The sequence below is a fragment of the Bufo bufo genome, chromosome 1, assembly GCF_905171765.1.
Source record: "Bufo bufo chromosome 1, aBufBuf1.1, whole genome shotgun sequence".
Taxonomy (NCBI): domain Eukaryota; kingdom Metazoa; phylum Chordata; class Amphibia; order Anura; family Bufonidae; genus Bufo; species Bufo bufo.
The window spans coordinates 811,369,736-811,396,330 of record NC_053389.1 but is presented as its reverse complement, the minus strand read 5'-3'; the positions used below and the strand labels follow the sequence as shown (position 1 = coordinate 811,396,330).

At 50.9% G+C, this 26,595-nt stretch overlaps 1 protein-coding gene across 1 annotated transcript in view; it reads left to right on the top strand.

Moving 5' to 3' along the window:
* The window catches only part of DNAH2 (dynein axonemal heavy chain 2), a 110,490-nt gene that overhangs the window by 9,729 nt on the left and 74,166 nt on the right, over positions 1–26,595 (top strand). Inside the window, exons 2-13 of the mRNA XM_040415219.1 lie at positions 63–191; positions 1,546–1,598; positions 8,410–8,580; positions 8,662–8,890; positions 9,127–9,237; positions 10,297–10,535; positions 13,182–13,373; positions 13,661–13,818; positions 15,231–15,318; positions 20,194–20,399; positions 24,506–24,635; positions 25,001–25,183. Coding sequence (XP_040271153.1) covers positions 77–191; positions 1,546–1,598; positions 8,410–8,580; positions 8,662–8,890; positions 9,127–9,237; positions 10,297–10,535; positions 13,182–13,373; positions 13,661–13,818; positions 15,231–15,318; positions 20,194–20,399; positions 24,506–24,635; positions 25,001–25,183 — 1,875 coding nt within the window. The 5' untranslated portion in view covers positions 63–76. The remainder of the gene's footprint in view (positions 1–62; positions 192–1,545; positions 1,599–8,409; positions 8,581–8,661; positions 8,891–9,126; positions 9,238–10,296; positions 10,536–13,181; positions 13,374–13,660; positions 13,819–15,230; positions 15,319–20,193; positions 20,400–24,505; positions 24,636–25,000; positions 25,184–26,595) is intronic.

The window sequence follows — 26,595 nt, the reverse complement described above, 5'->3', positions numbered from 1 at the left end:
TATATGTATCACCCTGCAGGAGGAGTATATTAATACTTTGCATTTGGTGATGTCTTCTCTAGGACCGGTGTGAATTATGGCTGACACAGATATTATCCGTGTGTCGCCTGAGCTTCTCCCCGTGGACACTTCAGTTCAGTCATCAGAAGATGTAGAGACTCGTCCTGGGATCAGCAAATATGGAGAAGGTGGTAAGTAGCTCTAATCCGTGGCTATATTTAATATGACAGTATATAACAGGAGGGGGTAGGTCAGTATATAACAAGAGGGGGTAGGTCGGTATATATTATGAGGAGGGGGTAGGTCGGTATATATTATGAGGAGGGGGTAGGTCAGTATATAACAGGAGGGGGGTAGGTCGGTATATATTATGAGGAGGGGGTAGGTCAGTATATATTATGAGGAGGGGGTAGGTCAGTATATATTATGAGGAGGGGGTAGGTCGGTATATAACAGGAGGGGGTAGGTTGGTATATATTATGAGGAGGGGGTAGGTCGGTATTTATTATGAGGAGGGGTAGGTCGGTATATATTATGAGGAGGGGGTAGGTCGGTATATAACAGGAGGGGGTAGGTCGGTATATATTATGAGGAGGGGTAGGTCGGTATATATTATGAGGAGGGGTAGGTCGGTATATATTATGAGGAGGGGTAGGTCGGTATATATTATGAGGAGGGGTAGGTCGGTATATATTATGAGGAGGGGTAGGTCGGTATATATTATGAGGAGGGGTAGGTCGGTATATATTATGAGGAGGGGTAGGTCGGTATATATTATGAGGAGGGGTAGGTCGGTATATATTATGAGGAGGGGTAGGTCGGTATATAATATGAGGAGGGGTAGGTCGGTATATATTATGAGGAGGGGTAGGTCGGTATATATTATGAGGAGGGGTAGGTCGGTATATAATATGAGGAGGGGTAGGTCGGTATATATTATGAGGAGGGGTAGGTCGGTATATATTATGAGGAGGGGTAGGTCGGTATATATTATGAGGAGGGGTAGGTCGGTATATATTATGAGGAGGGGTAGGTCGGTATATAATATGAGGAGGGGTAGGTCGGTATATATTATGAGGAGGGGTAGGTCGGTATATATTATGAGGAGGGGTAGGTCGGTATATATTATGAGGAGGGGTAGGTCGGTATATAATATGAGGAGGGGTAGGTCGGTATATAATATGAGGAGGGGTAGGTCGGTATATAATATGAGGAGGGGTAGGTCGGTATATATTATGAGGAGGGGTAGGTCGGTATATATTATGAGGAGGGGGTAGGTCGGTATATATTATGAGGAGGGGGTAGGTCGGTATATAACAGGAGGGGGTAGGTCGGTATATCCTGTGTACACACCCGGCCGCTCTCTCTATGATGCACACCACGTTCTTCACGTTCTATAGGTCGGCTCTTGTTCTACCGCTGATGACACGGATCGGGATCACTGATCCCTACTGAGCGGCTCCCCGGCCCGCGGCCACATGTGGATGTGACTGATGTCCGTGTCGTCCGCCGTGTGATCTCACTGTATGATTTCTCTGTCCACAGAAGATGCAGAACACGGCCCGTCCTCCTCACCTGCTGAAGAACATCTAGATCTGGTAAGAACACGCCTCGCCATGTATGTGCCGTGTTCTGATGTCAGGATGTTGTGTGTGACATGTTCTGATGTCAGGATGTTGTGTGTGACATGTTCTGATGTTGTATGTGACATGTTCTGATGTCAGGATGTTGTGTGTGACATGTTCTGATGTCAGGATGTTGTGTGTGACATGTTCTGATGTCAGGATGTTGTATGTGACATGTTCTGATTACAGGATGATGTGTGTGACATGTTCTGATGTCAGGATGTTGTATGTGACATGTTCTGATGTCAGGATGATGTGTGTGACATGTTCTGATGTCATGATGATGTGTGTGACATGTTCTGATGTCAGGATGTTGTATGTGACATGTTCTGATGTTGTATGTGACATGTTCTGATGTCAGGATGTGACATGTTCTGATGTCAGGATGTTGTGTGTGACATGTTCTGATGTCAGGATGTTGTGTGTGACATGTTCTGATGTCAGGATGATGTGTGTGACATGTTCTGATGTCAGGATGTTGTGTGTGACATGTTCTGATGTCAGGATGTTGTGTGTGACATGTTCTGATGTCAGGATGATGTGTGTGACATGTTCTGATGTCAGGATGATGTATGTGACATGTTCTGATGTCAGGATGATGTATGTGACATGTTCTGATGTCAGGATGTTGTATGTGACATGTTCTGATGTCAGGATGATGTGTGTGACATGTTCTGATGTCAGGATGATGTATGTGACATGTTCTGATGTCAGGATGATGTGTGTGACATGTTCTGATGTCAGGATGTTGTGTGTGACATGTTCTGATGTCAGGATGATGTATGTGACATGTTCTGATGTCAGGATGATGTATGTGACGTGTTCTGATGTCAGGATGATGTGTGTGACATGTTCTGATGTCAGGATGTTGTGTGTGACATGTTCTGATGTCAGGATGATGTGTGTGACATGTTCTGATGTCAGGATGATGTATGTGACATGTTCTGATGTCAGGATGATGTGTGTGACATGTTCTGATGTCAGGATGTTGTGTGTGACATGTTCTGATGTCAGGATGATGTATGTGACGTGTTCTGATGTCAGGATGATGTGTGTGACATGTTCTGATGTCAGGATGATGTGTGTGACATGTTCTGATTACAGGATGTTGTATGTGACATGTTCTGATGTCAGGATGATGTATGTGACATGTTCTGATGTCAGGATGATGTGTGTGACATGTTCTGATGTCGGGATGATGTGTGTGACATGTTCTGATGTCAGGATGTTGTGTGTGACATGTTCTGATGTTGTATGTGACATGTTCTGATGTCAGGATGTTGTGTGTGACATGTTCTGATGTCAGGATGATGTGTGTGACATGTTCTGATGTCAGGATGTTGTATGTGACATGTTCTGATGTCAGGATGATGTGTGTGACATGTTCTGATGTTGTATGTGACATGTTCTGATTACAGGATGTTGTATGTGACATGTTCTGATGTCAGGATGATGTATGTGACATGTTCTGATGTCAGGATGATGTGTGTGACATGTTCTGATGTCGGGATGATGTGTGTGACATGTTCTGATGTCAGGATGTTGTGTGTGACATGTTCTGATGTTGTATGTGACATGTTCTGATGTCAGGATGTTGTATGTGACATGTTCTGATGTCAGGATGTTGTGTGTGACATGTTCTGATGTCAGGATGATGTGTGTGACATGTTCTGATGTCAGGATGATGTGTGTGACATGTTCTGATGTCAGGATGATGTGTGTGACATGTTCTGATGTCAGGATGATGTGTGTGACATGTTCTGATGTCAGGATGATGTGTGTGACATGTTCTGATGTCAGGATGTTGTGTGTGACATGTTCTGATGTCAGGATGATGTGTGTGACATGTTCTGATGTCAGGATGATGTGTGTGACATGTTCTGATGTCAGGATGATGTGTGTGACATGTTCTGATGTCAGGATGATGTGTGTGACATGTTCTGATGTCAGGATGATGTGTGTGACATGTTCTGATGTCAGGATGATGTGTGTGACATGTTCTGATGTCGGGATGATGTGTGTGACATGTTCTGATGTCAGGATGATGTGTGTGACATGTTCTGATGTCGGGATGATGTGTGTGACATGTTCTGATGTCAGGATGTTGTGTGTGACATGTTCTGATGTCAGGATGATGTGTGTGACATGTTCTGATGTCAGGATAATGTGTGTGACATGTTCTGATGTCAGGATGATGTGTGTGACATGTTCTGATGTCAGGATGATGTGTGTGACATGTTCTGATGTCAGGATGATGTGTGTGACATGTTCTGATGTCAGAATGATGTGTGTGACATGTTCTGATGATGAGGATGATGCACTTTATGATACTACATGTGGCCCCTTGTGTCACACACACATGGAGCCTGTGCGGTGTCAGGACTCTGCGTGGGAGGTGTCGCCGCTGCTTCTGCTGATGCCGGCCATGTTCTGGGCGATGAGCGCTGCTCTGGGGGGTTGGACGATGCATCTGGCTCCTGTTTTCTCCTTCGCACAACAGATGTTCACTACATGAAGTCATTAGTCTGTGAATGTTCTCGCCGGGAGGCAGAAGAGACAATTCTGCCGAATAATCCTCTGCCGGCCTCCTGTAATGTACCCATTACCCGGGAGAGACCGCGTCTGTATACTGCGGAAATACCCCGTGTGATACTCCTGATACTCCATGTAACATCTCCGTATAATACTCCTAATACTCCATGTACCCAGCGCCACCAACATCCGGGAGAGACCGCGTCTGTATACTGCGGAAATACCCCGTGTGATACTCCAAGTAACATCTCCGTCTAATACTCACGATACTCCATGTACCCAGCGCCACCGACATCCGGGAGAGACCGCGTCTGTATACTGCGGAAATACCCCGTGTGATACTCCAAGTAACATCTCCGTCTAATACTCACGATACTCCATGTACCCAGCGCCACCGACATCCGGGAGAGACCGTGTCTGTATACTGCGGAAATACCCTGTGTGATACTCCTGATACTCCATGTAACATCTCCGTCTCTAATACTCACAATACTCCATGTACCCAGCGCAACCGACATCCGGGAGAGACCGCTTCTGTATACTGCGGAAATACCCCGTGTGATACTCCTGATAATCCATGTAGCATCTCCGTATTATACTCCTAATACTCCATGTACCCAGCGCCACCAACATCCGGGAGAGACCGCGTCTGTATACTGCGGAAATACCCCGTGTGATACTCCTGATACTCCATGTAACATCTCCGTCTAATACTCACAATACTCCATGTACCCAGCGCCACCGACATCCGGGAGAGACCGCGTCTGTATACTGCGGAAATACCCCGTGTGATACTCCTGATACTCCATGTAACATCTCCGTATAATACTCCTAATACTCCATGTACCCAGCTCCACCGACATAGGGAGAGACCACGTCTGTATACTGCGGAAATACCCTGTGTGATACTCCTGATACTCCATGTAACATCTCCGTCTAATACTCACAATACTCCATGTACCCAGCGCCACCGACATCCGGGAGAGACCGCGTCTGTATACTGCGGAAATACCCCGTGTGATACTCCAAGTAACATCTCCGTCTAATACTCACGATACTCCATGTACCCAGCGCCACCAACATCCGGGAGAGACCGCGTCTGTATACTGCGGAAATACCCCGTGTGATACTCCTGATACTCCATGTAACATCTCCGTCTAATACTCACAATACTCCATGTACCCAGCGCCACCGACATCCGGGAGAGACCGCGTCTGTATACTGCGGAAATACCCCGTGTGATACTCCTGATACTCCATGTAACATCTCCATATAATACTCCTAATACTCCATGTACCCAGCGCCAGCGACATCCGGGAGAGACCGCGTCTGTATACTGCAGAAATACCCCGTGTGATACTCCATGTAACATCTCCGTCTAATACTCACGATACTCCATGTACCCAGCGCCACCAACTTCCGGGAGAGACCGCGTCGGTATACTGCGGAAATACTCTGTATGATACTCCATGTAACATCTCAGTCTAATACTCACGATACTCCATGTACCCAGCGCCACCGACATCCGGGAGAGACCGTGTCTGTATACTGCGGAAATACCCCGTGTGATACTCCTGATACTCCATGTAACATCTCCGTCTCTAATACTCACAATACTCTATGTACCCAGCGCCACCGACATCCGGGAGAGACCACTTCTGTATACTGCGGAAATACCCCATGTGATTCTCCTCCATGTAACATCTCCATATAATACTCCTAATACTCCATGTACCCAGTGCCACCAACATCCTGCCAGTCATCTGCCGGGAGAGACTGCTTCTGTATACTGCGGAAATACACTGTGTGATACTCTTGATACTCCATGTAACATCTCCGTATAATACTCACAATACTCCATGTATTCAGTGCCACCAACATCCTGCCAGTCCTCTACCGGGGACGAAACCGGCTTCTGTATACTGCGTAAATACACCGTGTGATACTCCTGGTACTCCATGTATTCAGTGCCACCAACATCCTGCCAGTCATCTGCTGAGAGAGACCACGTCTGTATACTGCGGAAATACACCGTGGGATACTCTTGATACTCCATGTAACATCTCTGTATAATAATCACGATACTCCTTGTACCCAGCGCCACCAACATCCTGCTAGTCATCTGCCAGGAGCGACTGTTTCTGTATACTGTGGAAATACCCCTTGTGATACTCCTGATTCTCTATCTAATACTCACGATACTCCATATACCCAGTGCAACTCATCTGCCGGGGGAGACCGCTTCTTTATACTGCGTAAATACCTTGTGTGATACGCCTGATACTACATGTAACATCTCCATACAATACTCCATGTATCCTGTACCACCAACACCCTGCCAATCATCTACCCGGAGAGACCCGCTTCTGTATACTGTGGAAATACCCCGTGTGATACTCCTGATACTCCATGTAACATCTCTGTATAATACTCACAATACTCCATGTACCCAGCACCACCAACATCCCGCCAGTCCTCTGCCTGTGCGGGACCGCTTCTGTATACTGTGAAAATACCCTGTGTGATACTCCAGATACTCCATATAACATATCAATATAATAATCACGATACTCCGTGTACCCAGCGCCACCAACATCCCGCCAGTCATCTGCCGGGAGAGACCCGCTTCTGTGTACTGCGGTAATACCCCATGTGATTCTCCTAATACTTCATGTAACATCTCTGTATAATACTCGCGATACTCCATGTACCCAGTGCCACTAACATCCTGCCAGTCATCTGTCGGGAGTGACCTGCTTCTGTATACTGCGGAAATACCCTGTGTGATACTCCATGTAACATCTCCCAATACTCCATGCAACATCTCCCCATGTGATACTCCTGATACTCTATGTAACATATCCCAATGCGATACCCCTGTTGCTCCATGTAACACCCCTGTGTAATACTCCAAATACTCCATGTAAAGTCTTTCCGTGTGATACTTCTGATACTCCATGTAACATACCTGCATATTAGACCTTATCTTTGTGTAGGCTTCACCTCTGGTTTTGTCTCACAATCACTGATCAAACACTGACTGTGTGGAAGTGGCTTAATACTCCTGATGCCACATGTAGCTTCTCTGTATAATAACTTCTCTGTGTGATACTCCTTTTACTCCATGTAGCTCCCCTGTATAATACTCCCTATGATGCATGTAGCTCCTATGTATAACACTGCTGATATTGCATGTAGCTCCAGTGTATAATAATATTCCTGATACTCCTCGGTGTAACACTCTTTTTAAGCTATGTAGCTCCTCTGCTTAATACTCCTGATAATACATGTAACACTTCTGTATAATACTCCTTATATTCCATGTTACTCCTCTGAAATATACTTCATGTTACTCCTAAAAATTATACTCCTGATGCTCCATGTAACTCCTCTGTTTAAATTTCCTGATACTTCATGTTACTCCGGTGAATAATATGATGCTCCATGTTACTCTAAATTATATTCCTGATACTTTTATGTTACTTCTCTGAGTAATACTCCTGATGCCCCATGTTACTCCTCTGAATTATACTCCTGTTACCTCATGTTACTCTTCTAAATAATACTCCTCTGTTTAAATTTCCTGATACTTCATGTTACTCCTGTGAATAATATGGTGCTCCATGTTACTTCTCTGAATTATACTCTTTATCCTCTGAATTGTACTCCTGATAATTTATGTTACTGCTCTGAATTATACGCCATGTTACTCCTCTGAATTGTACTCCTGTTACCTTGGGTTACTCCTCTGAATAATACTCCATGTTTCTCCTCTGAAAAATACTCCTGATGCTCCATGTCACTCCTCTAAATTATACTCCTGTTACTTTATGTTACTCCTCTGAATTGTTCTCCTGATACTCCATGTTTCTCCTCTGAATAATACTCCTGATGCCCCATGTTACTCCTCTGAATTATACTCCTGTTACTTCATGTTACTCCTCTGAATTGTTCTCCTGATACTTCATGTTACTCCTCTGAATAATACTCCTGATACTACATGTTACTACTCTGAAAAATACTCCTGATGCTCTGTTACTCCTGTGAATTATACTCCATGTTACTCCACTGAATTGTACTCCCGATCCTTTATTTTACTCTTCTCAATAATTCTCCTGATATTTCATCTTACTGCTCTGAACTATACTCCTGATTTGCCATGTGTTTTTATTTTCCAGATACTCTTGTTACTCCTTGTATTATATGGTTGTACTGACTGATGATTTCTCCTTGCATCTCTTTACCACTTTAGAAACCCAATTTAAAGCAGAAGCTTGTGCAGAGCCTGCTGAGCCCGGAGATGTGGACAGCCGAGCTCGATGCCGCCTTGGACCGCTTTGCATCGGACGTCACACAGGAGACCCTGTCTGTGTATTTTGACTCTCACACTGGCCTACATGTAGAGCCCAATATGCCAGCACAGGTGGGTAACATCGCCCTCTGCCTCCATAGATGTAACATTATCCTGTATTAACTGGAGGCCACCTTGTAAACTCTCTTCCAGAACGTGGAGCAGTTAATTTTCTTCATCAGGAAGGAGCGGGTCCCTCTAACCCCTGAGAACCTGGAAGAGAACCTGCAGTTCGGGTCTCTGCGGGGGTCCTACATTGTAAGCCTGCTGAGGATCATGAACGGCATCTATGCCCCCTACATCTTCAGTGATGCCAGCTGGCCTGAAAGCATCCGAAATGACTTTTTGGCCCATTTCCACCGGTTCTTGGCAGCACTGACAGGTAGCCCGTCACTTTCACCTTCTCGGCACATGATAGGCTTGTCGCCCTACGAGAATAAGGCCCCTGGCATAAGGGTATCATGGTCACTACTAGTGCTTCTTTAATGCCCGCTATTGCTGCAGATATTATGCATTTATGGCCTATTGCCTGCTGATCTAATGGAATGTCACCATCTTTTCTGTATCCCCTGAATGTTTCTATGTCTTCTCTGACCTGCTTTCTTCTTGTATCACAAGACACCAGGTATAAACTGCAGGGACATACTGTCCTGTACATCCCCATCGAAGCCATGAACCTAAAAGCTGAGGAGGTTGTGAATGACAAGGAGCTGGTTCAGAGGCTGGAGAGTGAGTATAGATGGATATTAGAGAAAAGAAACCGTTTTTAGGAGATCACCCTGCAGTGCTGAAGCTTCCTTCTAGACTTAAGATAGACATAAGATGGGTAGATATGACAAACATAGATATAAGATGGGTAGATGCGAGATACATAGATATTGGATGGGTAGATGCGAGATACATAGATATTGGATGGGTAGATGCGAGATACATAGATATTGGATGGGTAGATGCGAGATACATAGATATTGGATGGGTAGATGCGAGATACATAGATATTGGATGGGTAGATGCGAGATACATAGATATTGCATGGGTAGATGCGAGATACATAGATATTGCATGGGTAGATGCGTGATACATAGATATTGCATGGGTAGATGCGTGATACATAGATATTGCATGGGTAGATGCGAGATACATAGATATTGCATGGGTAGATGTGAGATACATAGATATTGGATGGGTAGATGTGAGATACATAGATATTGGATGGGTAGATGTGAGATACATAGATATTGGATGGGTAGATGCGAGATACATAGATATTGGATGGGTAGATGTGAGATACATAGATATTGGATGGGTAGATGTGAGATACATAGATATTGGATGGGTAGATGTGAGATACATAGATATTGGATGGGTAGATGTGAGATACATAGATATTAGATGGGTAGATGTGAGATACATAGATATTGGATGGATAGATGCGAGATACATAGATATTGCATGGGTAGATGCGAGATACATAGATATTGGATGGGTAGATGTGAGATACATAGATACTGGATGGGTAGATGTGAGATACATAGATATTGGATGGGTAGATGTGAGATACATAGATACTGGATGGGTAGATGTGAGATACATAGATATTGGATGGGTAGATGTGAGATACATAGATATTGGATGGGTAGATGTGAGATACATAGATATAAGGTTGACGTATATGAGATACACAGATATTGGATGGGTAGATGTGGGATACACAGATATAAGGCTGACGTATATGAGATACATACAGATAGATCTCTTTAAGTCCTTCCATCTTTCCCTCCTTCACAGCTGCCATGGTGCACTGGACTCGTCAGATCAAGGAGGTCCTGAGTGCTCAGGAGGCAGTGGAGATGCGGGAGAGCTCGGGACCTCTAGAGGAGATAGAGTTTTGGAGAGACCGCTGTGCTGACCTGTCGGGGATAAGCACGCAGCTGGACAAGCCTGGGGTGAAACACATTGAGCGCATCCTGGAGCTGGCCAAGTCCTCCTATATAGGGCCTTTTCAGAAGCTGTCCAAGCAGATCCAGGTGAGATCCCACGCTGGCCAGTCTACTCTGTGATGATGAGAGGCAGACATTTATAGCCGTCTCGTTCATTTTGGGCAATGCTGTTGTGGTAGCAGAGTGGGGGACCTGGTCGGCTGGAGTCCACCCGAAGGGGAACCTGTCAGCAAGCATTCAGTAACCCTGCAAGCCCAACCAAAGGGGAGAGGAAGCATTACTGGGTTCTCATTGAAATCAGTAGGCTTTCCATCTAATGCCTTGGTGTGTTGGGTCCTCCAGAGCTGGAAGCGTTTGCCTTCCTCTAGTTGAACTAATAGATGAGGGTCCTACAGGAGTGGTTTTCCTGGCAGAGGAACAGCCTACCAGAGATTATCATATCTGCCTAGCCTGATAGGACCACCAGAACCCATTCACTGTAATGTGACTCGGCGCGCATCGGACCAGTTTCTGGCAAGAGTGCCGGCGTTCGGCCAGACAAAAAACGATGCTTGCAACCGCTTTTGTCCAGCTCAATCCCACCACTTATGCCAGAAACCGGCCAGATCCCCCCCCCCCCCCCCCGCTTCCCATTATAGTCAATGGGCTCTGGCGGGGAAAGGCTTTATTCTGCTACGTCAGAGCAGCCTGCTGGATAGTTTTATTGCTAACCAGAAACTAGCCTAATTCGGGCTAGATCACCGGAGATTACAAAAATGGGTGCACTAAGAAGGTAAATGTAATTGACAATATATGGCTAAACCCTCACTCTGATAGAAAAAATTAGACTTACGCCAATTAATTCTTATATCAAGAACATACCAGAGCCCGCACACCTCGTCAAGGTCTCTCATAGTGGCACGGGACCTAACGCTAACCTACCTCTACCAGTTGAAAATTACAGGGGCCGTATGGGCATTACAGGGGCATAAGGTCCGACAGACAGAAACCTTCCAGGTTACCTCCAGCATGAGATCACACATACAATGGGAGGAGGAAGAGGATTGTGAGTCCCACTTGCCTCTTACTAAAGTAACGCAGGCCACAGGTGCACCTGAAAAATACTGGCTGCCGGCTGTATGAAAATTAGGAGCTTGAATTCAAGGGGGCAGCGGCCTTGACGCTGGAAGTCGAGTGTGCCATGCCCTCTTTCTGCCCATTGGCGTTTGATTTTAAATATATATTTTTTTCAATTCATGCACAATATCCCAGGGGATCTCGCCCATGTGCCGTAAGATCTTGTTTTCGGCGCCTGTGCACTGAAGGTGCCAGGTTGATCCGGTCAAATCTGGAGGCTGCTGATGTGGAGAAGGGAATGCTCGGTGCTGAGCTTGCGCGCTCCTGCTGCTGTAATCGATGGTGATGTGCAGGAACTTTTCCTGCTGTGCTCGTGCCCTTGCGGCGACTGCAGCCTCCAGACTTGCCAGAACCCACCTGGTGCCTACCGCACTTTCACTGCGCAGAAGGGGGCGTGGCGGGAAGGGGGCGTGGCAAGCTTGACTTGAAACTTAAAGGCCACCGCCCCATTGTTTCCGTACCGTGTCATACATTTAGAACTGGAGGGTTGTAGCTTGGGCGCAGTACTGTAATGTACAGTGTGGGGACGCTGCTGCCTCAGCTGAGACACTGCTGCAATGGCTGGGCTCAGAACTAACTCCAGTCATGTCACTTTAACCCCTTAGATGACACTGGTAATAGCAGTTGCGCAGTGCTGATGGGTTGACATGGACAAGAGACTACTGTGGGTCCTACAGGCTGCCTGTCAGTATAACACTGACAGGCATAACAGTATAGTGCAATACAGGAGTAATACAGTAGCGCTGTAAATGTCCCCAAGTATTGGGTCACAGGTAATAAACAGGTATTTAACATAAGTTAATATTTTTACTACAGTGCAGCACAAAATACCTCCCCAGCAGCGTCATAGAAATACCACAGTGCAGCACATAATACCTCCCCAGCAGCGTCATAGAAATACCACAGTGCAGCACATAATACCTCCCCGGCAGCGTCATAGAAATACCACAGTGCAGCACATAATACCTCCCCGGCAGCGTCATAGAAATACCACAGCGCAGCACAAAATACCTCCCCGGCAGCGTCATAGAAATACCACAGCGCAGCACAAAATACCTCCCCAGCAGTGTCATAGAAATACCACAGCGCAGCACAAAATACCTCCCCGGCAGCGTCATAGAAATACCACAGCGCAGCACAAAATACCTCCCCAGCAGTGTCATAGAAATACCACAGCGCAGCACAAAATACCTCCCCAGCAGCGCCATAGAAATACCACAGCACAGCACAAAATACCTCCCCAGCAGCACCAAACATACAGCACATAATACCTCCCCAGCAGCACCAAACATACAGCACATAATACCTCCCCAGCAGCACCAAACATACAGCACATAATACACCCCATGTATAACGCAGTTATAACAGAACCTATAACGGAATTCCCTAACGCCAATGCGTAGCCGCCCTAACATGGGACACTGCGCCCACAATGCAGGCTGGCACAATCTGTACAGGTCTGGCGACTCGCTGACCAGTGGGCGCCTTCCCCTGTGCAGCGTTTGAGCGGTTTGTCTGCCCCTGAGTGAAGCCCTCCTCTATGTGAGGGCACAGCGGGCAGCGCCATGACCACTGTGCCAGGGCCTCCATTCCATCCTGTTCGCTGCTCTCTTGTAGGACGGCTCCGTCCAGGCTCAGTCCAACTTGAGCTTCCTGTCTCTTCTGAAGCAACCATTTGAAGAGATGATGTCCCTCAAGATCAAGGAGATTCCCAGCAAACTTCCTCATCTCCTCAGCCTCGTCCGCATCATTTGGGTCAACTCGCCCTACTACAACACACGGGAACGCCTTACCTCACTTTTTCGGAAGGTAAGAAACAAGAACTAATCATTGCATATTTATTCACACCCCAATTCACTCTAGTTATTTTCAGAAGACTCAGTAGTGAGCTCCTTATGCCAACCCACTGGTATCTGGGCACCGGAGGGTCGCTAATGGGCATTCACTACTCATCCAGACTTCCCCGATTCCCCCGACTCCTGGTGTTGCTACAGGTCGGCTGATAGCTGCCCAGACGCCATGTTTTGTTGAAGGGATCTGGGGGCCTGGATGTGGTCCTGTCTGTAGAACATACCGTCTGCTCCTTGTCTTCTCAGATAAGTAATGAACTGATCCGACTCTGCAGCCGAGAAATCTCCTTGGATCGGATCTTTGATGGTTACATCACGTCAAGTCGCCACGTGTTACAGGACTGCATCCAGTGCGGCGCGGCCTGGAAGGAGCAGTACACCAGGGCGGCACAGCTCCACCACAGGTACGAGGAGGTATACAGCTCATGCCACTGCCACCCTGTACCCCGAGTGTCAGTGTCATCGTCCTGTACCCCGAGTGTCAGTGTCATCGTCCTGTACCCCGAGTGTCAGTGTCATCGTCCTGTACCCCGAGTGTCAGTGTCATCGTCCTGTACCCCGAGTGTCAGTGTCATCGTCCTGTACCCCGAGTGTCAGTGTCATCGTCCTGTACCCCGAGTGTCAGTGTCATCGTCCTGTACCCCGAGTGTCAGTGTCATCGTCCTGTACCCCGAGTGTCAGTGTCATCGTCCTGTACCCCGAGTGTCAGTGTCATCGTCCTGTACCCCGAGTGTCAGTGTCATCGTCCTGTACCCCGAGTGTCAGTGTCATCGTCCTGTACCCCGAGTGTCAGTGTCATCATCCTGTACCCCAAGTGTCAGTGTCATTATCCTGTACCCCAAGTGTCAGTGTCATTATCCTGTACCCTGAGAATCAGTGTCATTATCCTGTACCCTGAGAGTCAGTGTCATTATCCTGTACCCCAAGTGTCAGTGTGTCATTATCCTGTACCCCGAGTGTCAGTGTCATCGTCCTGTACCCCGAGTGTCAGTGTCATCGTCCTGTACCCCGAGTGTCAGTGTCATCGTCCTGTACCCCGAGTGTCAGTGTCATCGTCCTGTACCCCGAGTGTCAGTGTGTCATTATCCTGTACCCCAAGTGTCAGCGTGTCATTATCCTGTACCCCAAGTGTCAGCGTGTCATTATCCTGTACCCCAAGTGTCAGCGTGTCATTATCCTGTACCCCAAGTGTCAGCGTGTCATTATCCTGTACCCCAAGTGTCAGCGTGTCATTATCCTGTACCCCAAGTGTCAGCGTGTCATTATCCTGTACCCCAAGTGTCAGTGTCATTATCCTGTACCCCAAGTGTCAGTGTCATTATCCTGTACCCAGAGTGTCAGCGTGTCATTATCCCGTACCCCGAGTGTCAGCGTGTCATTATCCCGTACCCCAAGTGTCAGTGTCATCATCCTGTACTCCGAGTGTCAGCGGCATTGTCCTGTACCCCACTTCTGTTTTCTCTGAAACAACCCGGTACAGTATAGAGACATGGAGTGACGTCAGACATGTTACATGTTCAGTGTTGCTGCTCTGGTTGTTCACATTGCAGTAATTCCCCTTCATGTAACGCTTCTCCTCCGCTCACCTCTCCTCCTGCTCTCCCCATCCCTCCCGGCATATTGAACAGCCTTTGTAATGTTATTTAGTGACATGGGCAGGTGCCCATCTGATCTGAGGGTTATTTATTTTGCACAGCTCTGGCAGCTCCCGCTGTAATCTCAGTGCGTCCTATACTGTACACTGAACAGCTCATGTAACTGCGCCATTGTACCGCATCCATCAATCCCACTCACTGCCAGGTGATTCGTTCCATAGGTTTTCCAAGGTTGGATGGGTTCTGGACCAAACAAGCATCTTTGCTCAAGTGGATGCCTTTATACAGCGCTGCAAAGATCTCCTGGAGGTACAGAAAATATGGTGTAAGAATTGTGGGTCTGCCCCTCCTCCTGCAGGGTGATATATATAGAAGGAGCTATGAGTCTGCTCCTCCTCCTGCAGGGTGATATATATAGAAGGAGCTATGAGTCTGCTCCTCCTCCTGCAGGGTGATACATATAGAAGGAGCTATGAGTCTGCCCCTCCTCCTGCAGGGCGATACATATAGAAGGAGCTATGAGTCTGCCCCTCCTCCTGCAGGGTGATACATATAGAAGGAGCTATGAGTCTGCTCCTCCTCCTGCAGGGTGATACATATAGAAGAAGCTATGAGTCTGCTCCTCCTCCTGCAGGGTGATACATATAGAAGGAGCTATGAGTCTGCTCCTCCTCCTGCAGGGTGATACATATAGAAGGAGCTATGAGTCTGCTCCTCCTCCTGCAGGGTGATACATATAGAAGGAGCTAGGAGTCTGCCCCTCCTCCTGCAGGGTGATACATATAGAAGGAGCTATGAGTCTGCTCCTCCTCCTGCAGGGTGATACATATAGAAGGAGCTATGAGTCTGCCCCTCCTCCTGCAGGGTGATACATATAGAAGGAGCTATGAGTCTGCCCCTCCTCCTGCAGGGTGATACATATAGAAGGAGCTATGAGTCTGCCCCTCCTCCTGCAGGGTGATACATATAGAAGGAGCTATGAGTCTGCCCCTCCTCCTGCAGGGTGATACATATAGATGGAGCTATGAGTCTGCTCCTCCTCCTGCGGGGTGATACATATAGAAGGAGCTATGAGTCTGCTCCTCCTCCTGCAGGGCGATACATATAGAAGGAGCTATGAGTCTGCTCCTCCTCCTGCAGGGTGATACATATAGAAGGAGCTATGAGTCTGCTCCTCCTCCTGCAGGGTGATACATATAGAAGGAGCTATGAGTCTGCTCCTCCTCCTGCAGGGTGATACATATAGAAGGAGCTATGAGTCTGCCCCTCCTCCTGCAGGGTGATACATATAGAAGGAGCTATGAGTCTGCCCCTCCTCCTGCAGGGTGATACATATAGAAGGAGCTATGAGTCTGCCCCTCCTCCTGCAGGGTGATACATATAGAAGGAGATATGAGTCTGCCCCTCCTCCTGCAGGGTGATACATATAGAAGGAGCTATGAGTCTGCCCCTCCTCCTGCAGGGTGATACATATAGAAGGAGCTATGAGTCTGCCCCTCCTCCTGCAGGGTGATACATATAGAAGGAGCTATGAGTCTGCCCCTCCTCCTGCAGGGTGATACATATAGAAGGAGCTATGAGTCTGCTCCTCCTCCTGCAGGGTGATACATATAGAAGGAGCTATGAGTCTGCCCCTCCTCCTGCAGGGTGATACATATAGAAGGAGCTATGTGTCTGCCCCTCCTCCTGCAGGGTGATACATATAGAAGGAGCTATGAGTCTGCTCCTCCTCCTGCAGGGTGATACATATAGAAGAAGCTATGAGTCTGCTCCTCCTCCTGCAGGGTGATACATATAGAAGGAGCTATGAGTCTGCCCCTCCTCCTGCAGGGTGATACATATAGAAGGAGCTACGAGTCTGCCCCTCCTCCTGCAGGGTGATACATATAGAAGGAGCTATGAGTCTGCTCCTCCTCCTGCAGGGTGATACATATAGAAGGAGCTATGTGTCTGCCCCTCCTCCTGCAGGGTGATACATATAGAAGGAGCTATGAGTCTGCCCCTCCTCCTGCAGGGTGATACATATAGAAGGAGTTATAAGTCTGCCCCTCCTCCTGCAGGGTGATACATATAGAAGGAGCTATGAGTCTGCTCCTCCTCCTGCAGGGTGATACATATAGAAGGAGCTATGAGTCTGCTCCTCCTCCTGCAGGGTGATACATATAGAAGGAGCTGTGAGTCTGCCCCTCCTCCTGCAGGGTGATACATATAGAAGGAGCTGTGAGTCTGCTCCTCCTCCTGCAGGGTGATACATATAGAAGGAGCTATGAGTCTGCTCCTCCTCCTGCAGGGTGATACATATAGAAGGAGCTATGAGTCTGCTCCTCCTCCTGCAGGGTGATACATATAGAAGGAGCTGTGAGTCTGCCCCTCCTCCTGCAGGGTGATACATATAGAAGGAGCTGTGAGTCTGCTCCTCCTCCTGCAGGGTGATACATATAGAAGGAGCTATGAGTCTGCCCCTCCTCCTGCAGGGTGATACATATAGAAGGAGCTATGAGTCTGCTCCTCCTCCTGTAGGGTGATACATATAGAAGGAGCTATGAGTCTGCCCCTCCCCCTGCAGGGTGATACATATAGAAGGAGCTATGAGTCTGCCCCTCCTCCTGCAGGGTGATACATATAGAAGGAGCTATGAGTCTGCCCCTCCTCCTGCAGGGTGATACATATAGAAGGAGCTATGAGTCTGCCCCTCCTCCTGCAGGGTGATACATATAGAAGGAGCTATGAGTCTGCCCCTCCTCCTGCAGGGTGATACATATAGAAGGCAGCTATGAGTCTGCCCCTCCTCCTGCAGGGTGATACATATAGAAGGAGCTATGAGTCTGCCCCTCCTCCTGCAGGGTGATACATATAGAAGGAGCTATGAGTCTGCCCCTCCTCCTGCAGGGTGATACATATAGAAGGAGCTATGAGTCTGCCCCTCCTCCTGCAGGGTGATACATATAGAAGGAGCTATGAGTCTGCCCCTCCTCCTGCAGGGTGATACATATAGAAGGAGCTATGAGTCTGCCCCTCCTCCTGCAGGGTGATACATATAGAAGGAGCTATGAGTCTGCCCCTCCTCCTGCAGGGCGATACATATAGAAGGAGCTATGAGTCTGCTCCTCCTCCTGCAGGGCGATACATATAGAAGGAGCTATGAGTCTGCCCCTCCTCCTGCAGGGTGATACATATAGAAGGAGCTATGAGTCTGCTCCTCCTCCTGCAGGGTGATACATATAGAAGGAGCTATGAGTCTGCCCCTCCTCCTGCAGGGTGATACATATAGAAGGAGCTATGAGTCTGCTCCTCCTCCTGCAGGGTGATACATATAGAAGGAGCTATGAGTCTGCCCCTCCTCCTGCAGGGTGATACATATAGAAGGAGCTATGAGTCTGCTCCTCCTCCTGCAGGGTGATACATATAGAAGGAGCTATGAGTCTGCTCCTCCTCCTGCAGGGTGATACATATAGAAGGAGCTATGAGTCTGCCCCTCCTCCTGCAGGGTGATACATATAGAAGGAGCTATGAGTCTGCTCCTCCTCCTGCAGGGTGATACATATAGAAGGAGCTATGAGTCTGCTCCTCCTCCTGCAGGGTGATACATATAGAAGGAGCTATGAGTCTGCTCCTCCTCCTGCAGGGTGATACATATAGAAGGAGCTATGAGTCTGCTCCTCCTCCTGCAGGGTGATACATATAGAAGGAGCTATGAGTCTGCCCCTCCTCCTGCAGGGTGATACATATAGAAGGAGCTATGAGTCTGCTCCTCCTCCTGCAGGGTGATACATATAGAAGGAGCTATGAGTCTGCCCCTCCTCCTGCAGGGTGATACATATAGAAGGAGCTATGAGTCTGCCCCTCCTCCTGCAGGGTGATACATATAGAAGGAGCTATGAGTCTGCTCCTCCCCCTGCAGGGTGATACATATAGAAGGAGCTATGAGTCTGCCCCTCCTCCTGCAGGGTGATACATATAGAGGAGCTATGAGTCTGCCCCTCCTCCTGCAGGGTGATACATATAGAAGGAGCTATGAGTCTGCTCCTCCTCCTGCAGGGTGATACATATAGAAGGAGCTATGAGTCTGCCCCTCCTCCTGCAGGGTGATACATATAGAAGGAGCTATGAGTCTGCTCCTCCTCCTGCAGGGTGATACATATAGAAGGAGCTATGAGTCTGCTCCTCCTCCTGCAGGGTGATACATATAGAAGGAGCTATGAGTCTGCTCCTCCTCCTGCAGGGTGATACATATAGAAGGAGCTATGAGTCTGCTCCTCCTCCTGCAGGGTGATACATATAGAAGGAGCTATGAGTCTGCCCCTCCTCCTGCAGGGTGATACATATAGAAGGAGCTATGAGTCTGCCCCTCCTCCTGCAGGGTGATACATATAGAAGGAGCTATGGAGGTCTGCAGAGGACGGTGTACATGAGCCGGTCGGTACAGCAGAGCTGTGTCAGTGACAGGTTGTTGATCGGCGTGTTCTGTATGTTCCTCCCGCCTCAGTCCCTATTATAAACCCCATTCATTTGTGCGGCGGGGCGCTGTAGTGGCCGCACTTGCGCGGCATGTTGCTATGGTAATCCAGCGTGTTCCAGACACATATGCAGGCTGCTGCTGCTGCTGCTCAGACGTGGAGGGTGCAGTAACTCTTTCTCTTCCTTTTTGCTGTGAAACACATGAAGGGTTGAGAGAGGCTCAGGCGTGCTAAGGGTTATATGAACAGTTGAGTTCCCCTTCTGCCAGACCTATGACCTTGTGTCCCTGCGCTGGTTCTCCCAGTAATGGGCAGGTGATGACCTCCCACCTAGAAGGCTCCCGTTACCTCCTTATTACCCTACTTTCCTCGGCCGGGAGCAGATTGCTGGGATTTTAGTTCCTACAGAGTAAATGACTGGAGCTGAACCCAAGATTTTGGACAGATTTTGGAAAGCTCTTTAACTCTGAAGGTCCTGGGTGGCTCGTCTTGGTCTGTCTCTGCCCTTCATGGTCACCTTGTGCTTAGTATTATCGGAGCAGTGCTTTACAGGATCCATAAGGGAGGCTTGGAGGTTAGTTGCCACATGGACAGGTTTAAGGGGGGGGGGTGAGGTTGGTTACGTGGCGCCTCCTGCCCAACTTACATGGGGAAACAATATGCCACGACATGGACCTAAGCGACCTATCAATGCCATCACCATCACCCTCTCCGGCTTGCTTTCTAGGTATGTTTGTGTCAGCAGCAGTTTGGGCGCTGGGAGGATGGAGAACAAACCCCACTTCCTTGCTTCCCGGGGCAGGGCGGCCCCCAAATCACCCGCAACCTGCTGGAGATTGAGGAGACCTTTCATAAGAACCTAGCACTTCTAAAGTCTGTGAAGAAGACCATACTGGGTGTAAAGAACACGTCTTGGCATGAGGACTACAACAGGTAAAGGCATGCAGCTCTCCAGCTCCATCCACAGAACTGTCCACCACTCCACAGGATCCTCTAAACTGCTCACAGTACAAATGTCCTCTCTACTCTCCTCCCGTTCCTTCACCTCTAAGCCAAGCATGTGTTGTGTCTCTCCAACACTGTCTTCTCCACCAGTCCGCGCGTGTCTTCTCCACCAGTCCGCGCGTGTCTTCTCCACCAGTCCGCGCGTGTCTTCTCCACCAGTCCGCGCGTGTCTTCTCCACCAGTCCGCGCGTGTCTTCTCCACCAGTCCGCGCGTGTCTTCTCCACCAGTCCGCGCGTGTCTTCTCCACCAGTCCGCGCGTGTCTTCTCCACCAGTCCGCGCGTGTCTTCTCCACCAGTCCGCGCGTGTCTTCTCCACCAGTCCGCGCGTGTCTTCTCCACCAGTCCGCGCGTGTCTTCTCCACCAGTCCGCGCGTGTCTTCTCCACCAGTCCGCGCGTGTCTTCTCCACCAGTCCGCGCGTGTCTTCTCCACCAGTCCGCGCGTGTCTTCTCCACCAGTCCGCGCGTGTCTTCTCCACCAGTCCGCGCGTGTCTTCTCCACCAGTCCGCGCGTGTCTTCTCCACCAGTCCGCGCGTGTCTTCTCCACCAGTCCGCGCGTGTCTTCTCCACCAGTCCGCGCGTGTCTTCTCCACCAGTCCGCGCGTGTCTTCTCCACCAGTCCGCGCGTGTCTTCTCCACCAGTCCGCGCGTGTCTTCTCCACCAGTCCGCGCGTGTCTTCTCCACCAGTCCGCGCGTGTCTTCTCCACCAGTCCGCGCGTGTCTTCTCCACCAGTCCGCGCGTGTCTTCTCCACCAGTCCGCGCGTGTCTTCTCCACCAGTCCGCGCGTGTCTTCTCCACCAGTCCGCGCGTGTCTTCTCCACCAGTCCGCGCGTGTCTTCTCCACCAGTCCGCGCGTGTCTTCTCCACCAGTCCGCGCGTGTCTTCTCCACCAGTCCGCGCGTGTCTTCTCCACCAGTCCGCGCGTGTCTTCTCCACCAGTCCGCGCGTGTCTTCTCCACCAGTCCGCGCGTGTCTTCTCCACCAGTCCGCGCGTGTCTTCTCCACCAGTCCGCGCGTGTCTTCTCCACCAGTCCGCGCGTGTCTTCTCCACCAGTCCGCGCGTGTCTTCTCCACCAGTCCGCGCGTGTCTTCTCCACCAGTCCGCGCGTGTCTTCTCCACCAGTCCGCGCGTGTCTTCTCCACCAGTCCGCGCGTGTCTTCTCCACCAGTCCGCGCGTGTCTTCTCCACCAGTCCGCGCGTGTCTTCTCCACCAGTCCGCGCGTGTCTTCTCCACCAGTCCGCGCGTGTCTTCTCCACCAGTCCGCGCGTGTCTTCTCCACCAGTCCGCGCGTGTCTTCTCCACCAGTCCGCGCGTGTCTTCTCCACCAGTCCGCGCGTGTCTTCTCCACCAGTCCGCGCGTGTCTTCTCCACCAGTCCGCGCGTGTCTTCTCCACCAGTCCGCGCGTGTCTTCTCCACCAGTCCGCGCGTGTCTTCTCCACCAGTCCGCGCGTGTCTTCTCCACCAGTCCGCGCGTGTCTTCTCCACCAGTCCGCGCGTGTCTTCTCCACCAGTCCGCGCGTGTCTTCTCCACCAGTCCGCGCGTGTCTTCTCCACCAGTCCGCGCGTGTCTTCTCCACCAGTCCGCGCGTGTCTTCTCCACCAGTCCGCGCGTGTCTTCTCCACCAGTCCGCGCGTGTCTTCTCCACCAGTCCGCGCGTGTCTTCTCCACCAGTCCGCGCGTGTCTTCTCCACCAGTCCGCGCGTGTCTTCTCCACCAGTCCGCGCGTGTCTTCTCCACCAGTCCGCGCGTGTCTTCTCCACCAGTCCGCGCGTGTCTTCTCCACCAGTCCGCGCGTGTCTTCTCCACCAGTCCGCGCGTGTCTTCTCCACCAGTCCGCGCGTGTCTTCTCCACCAGTCCGCGCGTGTCTTCTCCACCAGTCCGCGCGTGTCTTCTCCACCAGTCCGCGCGTGTCTTCTCCACCAGTCCGCGCGTGTCTTCTCCACCAGTCCGCGCGTGTCTTCTCCACCAGTCCGCGCGTGTCTTCTCCACCAGTCCGCGCGTGTCTTCTCCACCAGTCCGCGCGTGTCTTCTCCACCAGTCCGCGCGTGTCTTCTCCACCAGTCCGCGCGTGTCTTCTCCACCAGTCCGCGCGTGTCTTCTCCACCAGTCCGCGCGTGTCTTCTCCACCAGTCCGCGCGTGTCTTCTCCACCAGTCCGCGCGTGTCTTCTCCACCAGTCCGCGCGTGTCTTCTCCACCAGTCCGCGCGTGTCTTCTCCACCAGTCCGCGCGTGTCTTCTCCACCAGTCCGCGCGTGTCTTCTCCACCAGTCCGCGCGTGTCTTCTCCACCAGTCCGCGCGTGTCTTCTCCACCAGTCCGCGCGTGTCTTCTCCACCAGTCCGCGCGTGTCTTCTCCACCAGTCCGCGCGTGTCTTCTCCACCAGTCCGCGCGTGTCTTCTCCACCAGTCCGCGCGTGTCTTCTCCACCAGTCCGCGCGTGTCTTCTCCACCAGTCCGCGCGTGTCTTCTCCACCAGTCCGCGCGTGTCTTCTCCACCAGTCCGCGCGTGTCTTCTCCACCAGTCCGCGCGTGTCTTCTCCACCAGTCCGCGCGTGTCTTCTCCACCAGTCCGCGCGTGTCTTCTCCACCAGTCCGCGCGTGTCTTCTCCACCAGTCCGCGCGTGTCTTCTCCACCAGTCCGCGCGTGTCTTCTCCACCAGTCCGCGCGTGTCTTCTCCACCAGTCCGCGCGTGTCTTCTCCACCAGTCCGCGCGTGTCTTCTCCACCAGTCCGCGCGTGTCTTCTCCACCAGTCCGCGCGTGTCTTCTCCACCAGTCCGCGCGTGTCTTCTCCACCAGTCCGCGCGTGTCTTCTCCACCAGTCCGCGCGTGTCTTCTCCACCAGTCCGCGCGTGTCTTCTCCACCAGTCCGCGCGTGTCTTCTCCACCAGTCCGCGCGTGTCTTCTCCACCAGTCCGCGCGTGTCTTCTCCACCAGTCCGCGCGTGTCTTCTCCACCAGTCCGCGCGTGTCTTCTCCACCAGTCCGCGCGTGTCTTCTCCACCAGTCCGCGCGTGTCTTCTCCACCAGTCCGCGCGTGTCTTCTCCACCAGTCCGCGCGTGTCTTCTCCACCAGTCCGCGCGTGTCTTCTCCACCAGTCCGCGCGTGTCTTCTCCACCAGTCCGCGCGTGTCTTCTCCACCAGTCCGCGCGTGTCTTCTCCACCAGTCCGCGCGTGTCTTCTCCACCAGTCCGCGCGTGTCTTCTCCACCAGTCCGCGCGTGTCTTCTCCACCAGTCCGCGCGTGTCTTCTCCACCAGTCCGCGCGTGTCTTCTCCACCAGTCCGCGCGTGTCTTCTCCACCAGTCCGCGCGTGTCTTCTCCACCAGTCCGCGCGTGTCTTCTCCACCAGTCCGCGCGTGTCTTCTCCACCAGTCCGCGCGTGTCTTCTCCACCAGTCCGCGCGTGTCTTCTCCACCAGTCCGCGCGTGTCTTCTCCACCAGTCCGCGCGTGTCTTCTCCACCAGTCCGCGCGTGTCTTCTCCACCAGTCCGCGCGTGTCTTCTCCACCAGTCCGCGCGTGTCTTCTCCACCAGTCCGCGCGTGTCTTCTCCACCAGTCCGCGCGTGTCTTCTCCACCAGTCCGCGCGTGTCTTCTCCACCAGTCCGCGCGTGTCTTCTCCACCAGTCCGCGCGTGTCTTCTCCACCAGTCCGCGCGTGTCTTCTCCACCAGTCCGCGCGTGTCTTCTCCACCAGTCCGCGCGTGTCTTCTCCACCAGTCCGCGCGTGTCTTCTCCACCAGTCCGCGCGGGTCTTCTCCACCAGTCCGCGCGGGTCTTCTCCACCAGTCCGCGCTGGTCTTCTCCACCAGTCCGCGCTGGTCTTCTCCACCAGTCCGCGCTGGTCTTCTCCACCAGTCCGCGCTGGTCTTCTCCACCAGTCCGCGCTGGTCTTCTCCACCAGTCCGCGCTGGTCTTCTCCACCAGTCTGTTCTCCGCCAGTCTACACATCTTCACCAGTCCTGACATGTTTTCTCACATCTTCTTTGCTGCTCTGTTACTCCTGACCCCTCGGCTGTTGTGTCTGCAGATTCAGAGCTGCTGTAAAGGACTTGGAGGTAATGATGCAGAATCTCATCACTACGGCCTTTGAGACGGTACGTGGAGTGGAGCAGGGTGTGGAGCTGCTGGGCATCTTCCACCATTTGTCATCACGAGAGGTGAGTGAGGGATACTTCCCGATCAGATAGGCTTACATGTGGGCTCCACTGTGACTTATTGAGATCCGCCCGGAATAGCGATATCTCACCGCTCCGAGCTCCAGCCTATAGACGGACATGTATCCACAAACTGTGTGCGATTCAGTCTGTTCGCAGTGAGGCAGCCACCACAACTTCAATGCACCCCATGGAGATTACACGCCACAGTGGCCATGACACAACATTCATGTGGACTTCTAAGGGTGGACAGGAACCGCTGTAGCCTCAGTGTGTTGTGCCCCATAGCGGGGCCTGCCATGCTTTCACCAACATTTCTGTGTCGCTGGATGCTGAGAGGATGTTACACTGCCCAGCTTCTCTCCTAGGCCATAAAGCGTACATTTGATAAGAAGACGGTCCAAGTCTACGAGCTGTTCAAGAATGAGCTCGATCTGGTGAACAAGGAGCTAGGGAAGAAGGTCCCTACGGTGGCCCCTCACATGTGTCGCTACGCCGGCCAGGCTCACTGGGCACGGGCCCTGAAGAGGCGAATCGACCGCCCTATGGAGGTGAGGACTGAGCGTTATCAGAGGGACACATGTGGGAAGGGAATTGTGACACGTGCTGGAAGTGTGACAGCGGTGATGATCTGCAGGGGTCTGACAGGACACCCACTCATTGAAGGGGTCTGCAGATTCATGAGATCGTTAATGATGATCTGCAGGGGTCTGACATGACACCCACTCATTGAAGGGGTCTGCAGATTCGTGAGATCGTTGGTGATGATCTGCAGGGGTCTGACATGACACCCACTCATTGAAGGGGTCTGCAGATTCGTGAGATCGTTGGTGATGATCTGCAGGGGTCTGACAGGACACCCACTCATTGAAGGGGTCTGCAGATTCATGAGATCGTTAATGATGATCTGCAGGGGTCTGACATGACACCCACTCATTGAAGGGGTCTGCAGATTCATGAGATCGTTGGTGATGATCTTGAAATCAGCGCATCTTACATCTGCCGATATCAGAAAGGCTTAGGAAAGCTAATTTGAATATCTTTCCCAGAAACCCAGAGGAGCATTGCCTGGCCTACAATACTCTGGACATGTACTCTGCATACTCGGGGCTCTCTATAATGAGAAACACAAGCCCGTCATGTAGACAGTCTGGTAACGATCCTCCTCTATCGGAGAGAGCGGTCTGCTGCGTTTTCCTATACCGTGGACTATACACGTGTGTTAGACATGGGGCCTATTGGTGACATCCGCCATACTGTGACAGCGTTTTTGGCGCCTACATTGGGAGATCTCTGGGAGGTGTGAACCGAGCCCAACCAGTACTAAACACTACAGAACTGTGCCACTCCTGAAAGCCCAAATAACTTTAATGGGGTTGTCCCAGAATCACAATTAAGTGTCTGATCAGTGGGGGTCCGATCGCTGATACCCCCAACAATCATGGGAAGTGTGCGCTGCTGTTCCAGTCAAACCCTGGGGAAGATAGGGGTATGCTGTACTCTGCTGTCTTCAGCAGTCCCATGCACATAGACTGGAGCGGCAGTCGGGGGGGACACAGGACCCCTACCGATCAGACATCTATCACCGATCTTGTGGATGCTGAGAATACTGATGAGCTTACATGTAGGCGGCCATGATGGGGTGAAGACCAGAGAGCTTTGTCCTGCCTGTCCCCTTTTACATGTAGTAAACTCAGCGCCTGAGCAGATGACAAGCACACGGCTTGTAGCGCAGCGCCGGGAGACGTCCCTGTCTCAATGGCACCGCTGGGTCCCCCGGCCGCTCGCTGGCGTGTAGGATTAGCATACTCTGCGTGTAAATGTGAATTGACAGTGACAGCGGCTTTCTCCTGAGCCCGCAGCCTGTGATGTATTCTCTGTGTAGTCCGCTTGTACTACACGCTGCGCACGTTCCTGGTGGTCCACCGCCTCCTCTTTTCTTCTATTGCTTACTGACGGCCCT